We start from the raw sequence: 11,502 nt of genomic DNA on the forward strand, positions 1-11,502 counted from the left end.
CCTCCCAGACCTGGACTAAAGCATCCGCCAACTCCTGGACAGTCTGTGGTGCAACGTGGCGTTGGTGGATGGAGCGAGACATGATGTCCCAGATGTGCTCAATTGGAACAGGCGGGCCAGTCCATAGCATCAATGCCTTCCTCTTGCAGGAACTGCTGACACACTCCAGCCACATGAGGTCTAGCATTGTCTTGCATTAGGAGGAACCCAGGGCCAACCGCACCAGCATATGGTCTCACAAGGGGTCTGAGGATCTCATCTCGGTACCTAATGGCAGTCAGGCTACCTCTGGCGAGCACATGGAGGGCTGTGCGGCCCCCCAAAGAAATGCCACCCCACACCATGACTGACCCACCGCCAAACCGGTCATGCTGGAGGATGTTGCAGGCAGCAGAACGTTCTCCACGGCGTCTCCAGACTCTGTCACGTCTGTCACATGTGCTCAGTGTGAACCTGCTTTCATCTGTGAAGAGCACAGGGCGCCAGTGGCGAATTTGCCAATCTTGGTGTTCTCTGGCAAATGTCAAACGTCCTGCACGGTGTTGGGTTGTAAGCTGACCGTTTGAGCAGACACATGCACATTTGTGGCCTGCTGGAGGTCATTTTGCAGGGCTCTGGCAGTGCTCCTCCTGCTCCTCCTTGCACAAAGGCGGAGGTAGCGGTCCTGCTGCTGGGTTGTTACCCTCCTACGGCCTCCTCCACGTCTCCTGATGTACTGGCCTGTCTCCTGGTAGCGCCTCCATGCTCTGGACACTACGCTGACAGACACAGCAAACCTTCTTGCCACAGCTCGCATTGATGTGCCATCCTGGATGAGCTGCACTACCTGAGCCACTTGTGTGGGTTGTAGACTCCGTCTCATGCTACCACTAGAGTGAAAGCACCGCCAGCATTCAAAAGTGACCAAAAGATCAGCCAGGAAGCATAGGAACTGAGAAGTGGTCTATGGTCACCACCTGCAGAACCACTCCTTTATTGGGGGTGTCTTGCTAATTGCCTATAATTTCCACCTGTTGTCTATTCCATTTGCACAACAGCATGTGAAATGTATTGTCAATCAGTGTTGCTTCCTAAGTGGACAGTATGATTTCACAGAAGTGTGATTGACTTGGAGTTACATTGTGTTGTTTAAGTGTTCCCTTTATTTTTTTGAGCAGTGTACTTCAGTATTCCATAGTAACATCTGACAAAAATATCTAAAGACACTGAAGCAGCAAACTTTGTGGAAATTAATATTTGGGTCATTCTCCAAACTTTTTGCCACAACTGTAGGTGGAATCAAAGTGTTGCCACCTGGTCTTCACTCTGTATCTGGTCTGTGTTCCAGGTGTTCCAACGTCGTCAGAATGGCCTTACCGACTTCTCCAGGAAGTGGAGTGACTACAGGGTCGGCTTTGGGAACCTAGAGGATGAATTCTGGCTCGGTAAATTTTCTCAACAGCTCATTTCAACTTATTAGGAGGTATCTCTCGGGGCTACTTAGCGCTCTAGAGAGATACCCCCCACTCTTGGGGTAGAGTGTGTAGTTTTGTACACTATTTAATATAGGAATAGGGGGCCTTTGTGTTTGTGTTGCAGTCTCTGCTTCTGCTTATCGCCCACAGCAGGATTAAGAGTTGACTTAATTTACACATTTGTTTCTAGTCTGTTGTTCCTAGTCTGTTGTTTCTAGTCTCTCTCTCTCCTCTCTTTCTTTCATTACTTCACTTCACAAATACTAGCTCTGTGATTTATTAATGGATGTATTCAGCTCTCATTTCTCTCTGAGATTACATGGTAATTGTTTTTCATAAATGCTTTGATTTTGATACAAAACAAAAGGGCGCTCTCCTTTGATGCACTCTGGAATATTTCAGCAAAATTCATTATAACATCCATAATTATATTCATTATAACATCCATAATGATATTCATTATAACATCCATAATGATATTCATTATAACATCCATAATTATATTCATTATAACATCCATAATTATATTCATTATAACATCCATAATGATATTCCATAATGATATTCATTATAACATCCATAATTATATTCATTATAACATCCATAATTATATTCATTATAACATCCATAATGATATTCATTATAACATCCATAATTAAATTCATTATAACATCCATAATTATATTGATTAGAAAAGCTAGAAATGAACAATGTTTCTTCATGGGCTAGTTTTCATGTTGTTGTTTTTGTAAATGGCTAAAAGATGACGTCAACATCAATATTTCACAGCAGAGATCCCAACCTTGAGAACTAGTTTTTGTACTTTTATTAGAAAAATTGAATCACAGTAGAGTACACTTTCATAACCAAAAAAATTATTGTTAATGAATTTAACCATTAGAACACGTGTCAAACTCATTTCGCGGAGGGCCGAGTGTCTGTGGGTTTTCGCTCCTCCCTTGTACTGGACTGATGAATTAAGGTCACTAATTAGTAAAGACCTCCCCTCACCTGGTTGTCTAGGTCTTAACCTGGTTGTCTAGGTCTTAACCTGGTTGTCTAGGTCTTAACCTGGTTGTCTAGGTCTTAACCTGGTTGTCAAGGTCTTAACCTGGTTGTCTAGGTCTTAACCTGGTTGTCAAGGTCTTAACCTGGTTGTCAAGGTCTTAACCTGGTTGTCTAGGTCTTAACCTGGTTGTCTAGGTCTTAACCTGGTTGTCTAGGTCTTAATTGAAAGGAAACACCAAAAACCTTCAAACACTAGGCCCTCCATGGAATGTGTTTGACACCCCTGCTTTAGAACATTGCAGAAAATCGATGACCCTGCAGAACATTAGTCCCCAGTCTTTGTCATGCCTCTTTCTATGTCACCAATTGCCACTACGTTCCTAACCAAGCTGTACTTCAGTATATCATCTACTAATGACACAGATCCAATGTGCTGGGAAACCAGTATGAATCCTGACTCATTCCTGATTGGTAAAAGCTAAAAGCACTTATCACCCAGTAGATATTCCTTAAGACCTGTTTCATTCCTGCTGACTCAGTGCTGTGCTCACTCCTGCTGGGGACGGTAGACGTCAGCTCTGGCTGAGCCAGGTTGCATTCCAAATGGCTCCCTATTCCCTATATAGTGCACTATTTTTGACCAAAGTGTTGCAGTATACAGTATAGGAAATAGGGTGCCATTTAGGATGCATCTCCAGTCTACACTGCCAGGCCCATCCCATATCCCCTGTCTGTCATTAACTACACAGTAGGAGGTCACCTCTGGCTCTGGCAAGCACACCCAATGCTCCTCCTTGCCCAGTCTCATACTAATAGATAACTGTCTGTCCACACTGCAAAAACACCTCCTGCCATGACAGGAGCACTGTAGCCATGTACTGTACCATTCCTGTGACTGACACTAATATGGTATAGATATGACCTCAAGAGGAGAATAGTGGTGCTCTCAGAGGACATCATAGTGGGCTTCAGATGATGTAAGCACACCTGATCTTTTTTTTATCCGACATCGTGCCGCACAGACTGTGTGTTAGACCTGGGAGACAAAATGACATTTGGTTTAACTATCCTGCTACGGACAGAATAGCTCTTTCTGCAGGGAAACACTTCACATTAAGGTTGCCTCACAGTGAAGAAACAGGAATTAACAGATGCTACTATCAGTAGTTGAAAACAGAACATTTTCATTTCAGCTGCGGTGATATCCATTAGTCTGACTCACTAACCCGACCCAGGCCAAATATATTGTCAATTTGAAGACGTATTATAAAGAAACTGACGCAGTTGTGCAATATGCGATCATTATCGCTCTTTTTAATTTGCCCCTTAATTTCTGTGGAAGTGTAGGAGTAAGCTGGGTACTAAAATGATAAGAGATGTTAATTTATGAGATATAGTGAGAACAGAATACAGCCTCCAAATGCATTTTTAATCCTGCTGGCTATTTCTAATCAAGCTGACGCAAAAGCTTTGCTATCAGGTTAATAGCAGATGATCCTGCATTATGCAATGGCAAATTGGACTTCACTCAATGTTTAACAAATCTTATGACACCAATTGCCTTTCCCCTGTCACCAGGGATTTCTTTTGTTTGTAATGCCGATTGTATCTTTTGCTGACATGTCGGAGCCCGAGCCCAGTTTCTCCCTCGTTCAGCCCAATGCTTATCATCAGAGGCTTCAAGTTTTTCATGGGGTAAAAAAAACTGCTATCTGCTATCATGAGGCATCTACAACATCATATGATTTCTAGCTTGAGGTTAAACTTGAAACATCCCTGCCAAGTGAGGAGATTTGTTATCCTGGGAAAGCAAGGTCTAATCTCCCTGGTCCTTATCACAGCCTGGCTGGGCTCTGGGCTGGCAGCAGCAGCGGCAGCAAGGCCAAATGGACCAAAGACTGTTGACTGGAAGATATGGACAAATTTCACTTCACTGTCCGCCTCCTCTTATCTCTATGTCATTTCCTGTGTGCATCGGTTCTTACCATGTCAAGGTTCAGGTAGAAGTTAATATCAGACTTGAGTGAGTTAATTAAGCAATAAGGCCCAAGGAGGTGTGGTATATGGCCAATATACCACGGCTAAGGGCTGTTCTTAAGCACGACGCAATGTGAAGTGCCTGGACACAGCGCTTAGCTGTGGTATATTGGCCATATATCACAAACCCCTGAGGTGACTTATTGCTATTATAAACTGGTTACCAATGTAATTAGAGCAGTAAAAAGAAATGTTTTGTCATACCCGTGGTATACGGTCTGATATACCACGGCTGTCAGCATATCGGCATTCAGGGCTCGAACCACGCAGTTTATAATTTGAACTGCCATTGGTTATCTCTTTTTCTTCTTCAGGTTTGGATAACATACAGAAGCTTGCAGCTCAAGGACGCTACGAGCTCCGGATCGACATGAAGGATGGCCAGGAGTCTGTCTATGCCAACTATGACAAGTTCGCCATCGGAGATGCCAGGAATTTATACAAACTCAGGATAGGAGAGTATAATGGCACAGCTGGTGAGCATTTATTTACACTCTTCTCTACGTGGCACTGATTTAAGATCAAGCAACTGATCGGCAGGTAGCCTAGTGATTAGAGCGTTGTGCCAGTAACTGAAAGGTTGCTGGATCGAATCCCTGAGCTGACAAGGTACACATCTGTTGTTCTCCCCCTGAGCAAGGCAGTTTAACCCACTGTTCCCTGGGCACTGAAGATGTGGATGTCCCCCGCACCCTTCTGATTCAGAGGGTTTGGGTTAAATGCGGAAGACACATTTCAGTTGAATGCATTCAGTACAACTGACTAGGTATCCCTATTAAATGTACAGTATATTACTTTTAACATTGAAGAGATGCGTAATACTGTACCCGATAGCCTAGCAGTTAAAGGTTGTAAGCTCAAATCCCGAACCGACAAGGTGAAGAATCTGTCATTCTGCTCTTGATCGAGGCAGTTAACCCATCCCCGTCCCCCCCACAACAACACCCCCCCCCCTTGGCGCCCAATGTGGCAGCCCCCCAAACCTCTCCAATTTAGAGGGGTTGGGTTAAAAGAGGAAGTCAAGTATTGGTTGGACCTTGTGTGCAATTGACGATGAAAATACATTTCTTTAGAAAACCATAAAAGCCATTCTCTTCCATCTCTCTTATGGTGTCTTGAAGCAAAAGTACTTATTTAATCCCATCCACCCACCGCTTGGCTCTAGCCCTGCAGTATTATTCAGTTCAGACTGTCAGTGTGCACATGTCTTGTGCTGCTTCCTTCTATTTAATTTATTTCCATTCCCTGTCACAGGGGACGCACTGATCTATCACCAAGGCCGTCCCTTCTCCACCAAGGACAGAGACAATGACATTGCTGTGACCAACTGTGCTCTGTCCTACAAAGGAGCCTGGTGGTACAAAAACTGCCATCGGGCCAACCTGAATGGAAAATATGGCGAGTCGAGACACAGTCAGGTGAGTGTCCCTGTTCTCCATACTGTGACTGAGCGGTGACGACTGACATTAAAGACCACAGTCCCTGTCATTTCAATTAATGACATAAAGAAAGTGAAGGCAGTAAGGCCAGCTCCTTTGTATTATACTTTAAAGCTCCTGCTGCTTTTCCACCAGTGTGATTTTGTTAAAAAGTACAAATCTTGTAAAGAGCTTTTGGTGAGGCTACTACAAAAGGCTTGCAACATCACACAAATTCAGCAGTTTCCCAATCTCCTCAACCTTATGATGACATGAAATGAAACCAGAAAGACATAAGAGGAACTAGCTACATTGTACTGTAGGTAAGATAAGACTGTCTGCATACTTTTATCCACTAATTGAATGCTGAGCTACAATGACCACAGTGAGTTCAAACCACCAAATATAATGAAACTTTGTTCCAATGTCCAAAATGTTGCTGAACATTTCAATACTATAGGAAATACCATTGTAAGGAAAAAGGTTGCTCTGATAATAAGGAGAAAGCTGAGGATGTTACATTCAAATTAGAAGTGAACTGACCATTTCAGAACAATATCTAAACCTATCTCACTTGGCACATAAGCAATATGTAATCGAAGTTACATAACTAATATGTCAGTGTAGGTTTCTAACCAATGTCCTCTCTTGATCTTACAGGGTATCAACTGGCATAACTGGAAGGGTCATGAGTTCTCTATCCCATTTGTGGAGATGAAGATGAGGCCATTTAACTACCGCAGCATCAGTGGCAAGCGAAGGAGGTCCACTCCTCCAGAGTAAACCCTTTACCCCTGTACACTCTTACCCCCAATCCAGCTAGCTGTTCCCACTTTTACGTAAGGCTGAAAGACAAAAGGATGAGCTATGTCATTTATTAGAACAATTGAATGACAATGGTTATGTTTGCTAGCCCGGAAAACCAGACTGAATTCAGTTCTGTTTCGTGTTTGTTTCACTCCACTAGTGAAATGAGTGAAACATAGTGTGAGTCAATCTGAATTTTGAGGCTACTGTATCTATTTGCTAATATAGGAAGAGATGTAAACCACTGGGTTTTTGTGTTTAGCCAGTTGCCCTGTCCTGGTGAGCTCAGAGTAAAGTTCATGAACTTCTCTCTATCTATAAAATACGAGTACATGAGAGCTAGGATTATTTCTCCCGTTTAAAAATAGTAATTTTAACCAAATTCTATATGCCCTTAAACATGTAAGATATCTCTATTTTTATAACTGATATGGTAAAAGTCCATTTATTACATGATATGATTTGATACCTTGTTATTGCGATTTTTATTGAAATAGCAACCCTCTATGGGTTTTATAGACAAATGCCTGCATGGAGCAATTCATTGGACATAGACAAACCATTGTCACTCATAATGAGCTAATCAGTATTAGCCATCACCAAGTGACATACTGTACCAGCCTGTAATAGTGGATTCAACATCAGTTATTTATATATTTATGTCCATGTGGCCAATTTACTTTTGAATGTAAAATAAAATCCAAAATCCACACCCTGATTGGAATGGAAGAAACATTGAGCACCAAACAATGATTGTGCTCAACTTGAAATGTACAAGCTTATTCTCCAGTGCCCATTTATTAAGAAAATAACAGTGAGCAAGTTATTTGCACTGAGGTTATACATAGTATGACCACTGTCATTCAATACTGGTCTTTATACTGCCCTGCATAACTGAAATATATAACATTATTGACCAATATTCACATACGGTATTCTCCTTGAGGAAATTCCAACTCCACAAACAAATATAAAGTGGTATAAAGATACTGTATATGAATTAGCACTCTCAAATGTTTCCCCATTATGTTACTTGCAGTGATGGTGCTAATAATTGTTCAGACATGAAACCAAAGATTTGCTGAAGAGAAACTGTCAACAGAGCTCCCTTTCTTTGTAACCACATCCTCACTTCAGCAGATTTTTTGGGGGGATACTTGGTTTTAATCTCAGAAACAATTGTCATGGTTACATTCTGAGCACTTGTTCTTTGTCAGTATTATTTGAAACTGGTAAGCTCATTTATACACATTTATTATGTTATGGTGTTCAATAGTCGTCCTATATACAGTTCATTCTTCCTGTCTCACCCGTATTTACTGTCTAACTGTGTTACGCCACCAGAGCAAGTAACATTTGGCCTGCTATAGCGAACCCCTCTTGTCCTCAATGTACATTTGATGGATGAATACACTGCATTTCTACTTATCATTTTCATCAAACCATTTCATTTACTATTGTTCTCCGTTTTTTGTGGTTTTTATTGACCAATTAACTTTATTTTCTCTCACCCAATCTCTACAAACTCTACCAACCACACAGTGTGTTTGTAACATAATAACTGTATATGTTTTTGGTTATTCACTGTCCTTTAGACTTGATGACTTAAAACATTGGTGATTGTCCATCCTGTAGACTGCTGGTACTAATATATCGGTATAGGAATCAGGAGCTTTATGAAACGCTGATACTACTTCCCCTATTGTTCTAATCATAGTTGTTAAGACAGACTTGTTTTGAGAAGGGAGGAGCCTACTGCATACTAACAGTATGAGCAACACCTCCATGGTAATAACAAATGTGTAATGAGAATATTATTGTATTTAAGTGTTGAATTTCTCCTCAGAATTCCACTCGTCAAGTAACTGTTTCAGAGCTGTTAATGCAATGCATCTGAACTCCCTGAGCAAGACATTGTTTAGTTTTTACTAGAATAGGGTGTGTACTTATTTATTAACTATGTAGACTAACTACTGTATGTCTCAGTGCATTTTGTACAAGGAATGAGAGTGATGAAGCTCTGTAGATAACAGATGGAATGTACTGTATGGAACAAAAGAGGTGTCTCTTTTGGCAAATCCTGGTGTGCCCAAATTCTAACCCGAATGCTTATTGACTCCTCCCAAAAAAAGTCACGCTGTCTTTCAGAATTTATAATTGTCAATCAATCAGAATTATACAGCGTTATTGTCCACAAAACATTTGGTTAGGTGAGGTGTTCTGACAAGATTATCCAGAAGGCCTATTCCAAACTTCAGGACGTGTATACTGTAGTTCTTATTTATGTTATGATTCCTTTCTGTAAGTCATAGCCTTTTCCTTCACACCCCTGTTACGCTTGTCAGTATTTCAACCCCCAGAATCTCTGCCAAGAATTCAAGTCTGAGCTGGTAAAGTTATGTTTCAATTGGAGTGACTAAATCCCCTTACCTGTTTTGATGTTGTTTCAGAGGAGCAAAAGAGAGAATATCTACAAAATTCTGCTTGAATTTTGAATGAAAGGTATTAGAGCATTAAGCCACTGTTATCCATTGGCTTGTGATGTAATAGGACATCTAGCTATTGAGGGAACCTCAAATACAAATGCATGTAATCAATGATGGCTGCGAAAATGCTGAGTGCTAAAAGAATATAAACAGATCGAGGAATACTGAGGAGGGTAATAAAAGCGAGATAAACTCTTCACAGAAGAAAATGTATTGTCAGTAAGAAAGATAATAGAATCTCAATATGCTGAATATAAAGTAATGTTTTGTGCCTTTGCACTTCAGGACTACATTGCACATATGTGACAGGAATAGTATATGCGATGCTGTTACTAACTCCATAAGCTGTGAAAACCGAGAAATGTAGATCAAGTATACCTCTCCTAGGCGTCGTCAGACCTCCACCAGACATTGCAGAAGCAGAATAATATGTTGAATAATGTGATTACCACTTACGTTTTGGGGGAAACAGTCTGGCCCCTTATACCTGCCACTATCGTTGCTACTATTGCTTACATGCCATCACTTGAAAGAGGGTGAATGTATAGTTCTGATTATAGAATGGAATAACTAGAATGGGAGTAACACAGACCACTGTGATTCTATTTCTATGGTTCTGATGCCTCATGAGTAGAAACCGATTTTGACATAATAGGACTGCAGTTCAACACATAATCAACCTCGCAGAATATACTCTAATGCTTTAATCACAGTTCATCACAGTCCATATGTAAATTAACTAAGGGACAATTGCATGGCTGTACAAAAATCATGCAGATTGTGGGTGAATTATCCCATCACTTTAAGATGATTACATTGGCCTAGGATAATAAGTGCTTCGACATGGATATGTCACATGCCACTCATAATAGATAAGTAAATGATCCAACATGAAATAGCCTACATTATTTTAAGAAATCAGAATTACACATTTAACCTATTGATATGCTGTAAGACTAATATTGCTGTTACCCTCTTAGTATGCTTTCCAAGGGAATGTTGTTGCTGTTGCTCCACCAGGAGCTGTGGTAGGAGGATCAGATCAATAGGTGAATTTGGGCTGCATCCCATATGGCACCCTATTCCCTATTTTGTGCACTACTTTTGTCCAGAGCCCTATGGCCCTGGTCAAAAGTAGCTCAGTTGTGCAGAGCCCTATGGTCCTGGTCAAAAGTATTTTACTAAATAGGAAATAGGGTGCCATTTGGGACACAGCCTGTTTTCGAACGCCATAACCAGAGGGCCAAGTTAACATGTGGTCTGCTCTTCTATTTGAACAGATGAGATACTATAAAGTATCTCTCTGTTTTATCTGGTGCACAGCATGCAGATCTTTGTATTTACATCTGAGAGAAGATTTGAAGAATTTTCTGTGTGAGGAAGGGAGTGTAATCAAAAGACTGCATTTATCCAACAATGTTGAGAACAGACTTCACTCTATTAATCATTTGCATAGCAGATGGAAAAAGATCATCTAGTGTTTCAGAATTGTCAGTCTTCCCCCCATTACTTTACCAATCACAGGTTCACAATGCACTGGAGAAACAACTCACACTGGATCACAACTCAAACCCACAATCTGTTCCTTTGTTGTGTGATTTAATCAGGCATAGTTAATGAGTGGAATAATTTCCTGTCCTTTATTTATTTCATTGTATTTATGACTACTAGACACAGCTATGTAATTAATTTGTCAGTTGATGCAACATTACTATTTAGCTGAGAAATAGCCACAAGGATTGTTGAAATGTGTACTTTACCTGTTTGGATTAAGATCCCAGTTCTATGCTATCTGTATTATTTGCCATGAAGAATGTGAAGGAAGGTTGGGACTGTGGAAAAGTTATTTTGATGAGTATCTGGATTGTGTTGGATAATCCTGGATATTACCGATGAGATTAGTTCTAGTTTAACTTAAAACATGTACTGTATAGTTCCTTTTTTAATACATTTTCTACATATTAATAAAATATTCCAATTGTCAATTTTGCTGTTAAAAAGTGCAGTTCTTGTTTCAGATGTCCTTTTTTGTCTCAACTTCATTTCACATACTTTATAAATAAACACAACAATCTAACAATAATTTCAATCACACCAATAGTTTTTTAAATAATTCAATACTCTTCTTATCTCTTGGCCTATTTTTACAAAGAATGTCTTCTCAGTAACTCACACGTATAGTTTGTTTTGATGATGATGGGGTTCTCTGTGGTGGCTGCAGCAAAGGGTCTGCCATCAAACTAGACGCTAACTGAACCACGGAGTCAGAGCCTAACACAGACACGAGCTGTA

At 40.6% G+C, this 11,502-nt stretch overlaps 1 protein-coding gene across 3 annotated transcripts in view; it reads left to right on the forward strand.

The window, feature by feature from the left end:
* LOC106569075 (tenascin-R) overlaps positions 1-11,195 on the forward strand; it is a 127,403-nt gene extending 116,208 nt beyond the window's left edge. For all 3 annotated transcript variants that reach the window (XM_045694089.1, XM_045694091.1, XM_045694090.1), the window contains 4 exons: positions 1,328-1,424; positions 4,814-4,975; positions 5,754-5,917; positions 6,578-11,195. In XM_045694089.1, coding sequence (XP_045550045.1) covers positions 1,328-1,424; positions 4,814-4,975; positions 5,754-5,917; positions 6,578-6,700 — 546 coding nt within the window. In that variant the 3' untranslated portion in view covers positions 6,701-11,195. The remainder of the gene's footprint in view (positions 1-1,327; positions 1,425-4,813; positions 4,976-5,753; positions 5,918-6,577) is intronic.
* Positions 11,196-11,502: the final 307 nt, after the last annotated feature.

This window comes from Salmo salar, chromosome ssa14 (genome assembly GCF_905237065.1).
Source record: "Salmo salar chromosome ssa14, Ssal_v3.1, whole genome shotgun sequence".
Classification (NCBI taxonomy): domain Eukaryota; kingdom Metazoa; phylum Chordata; class Actinopteri; order Salmoniformes; family Salmonidae; genus Salmo; species Salmo salar.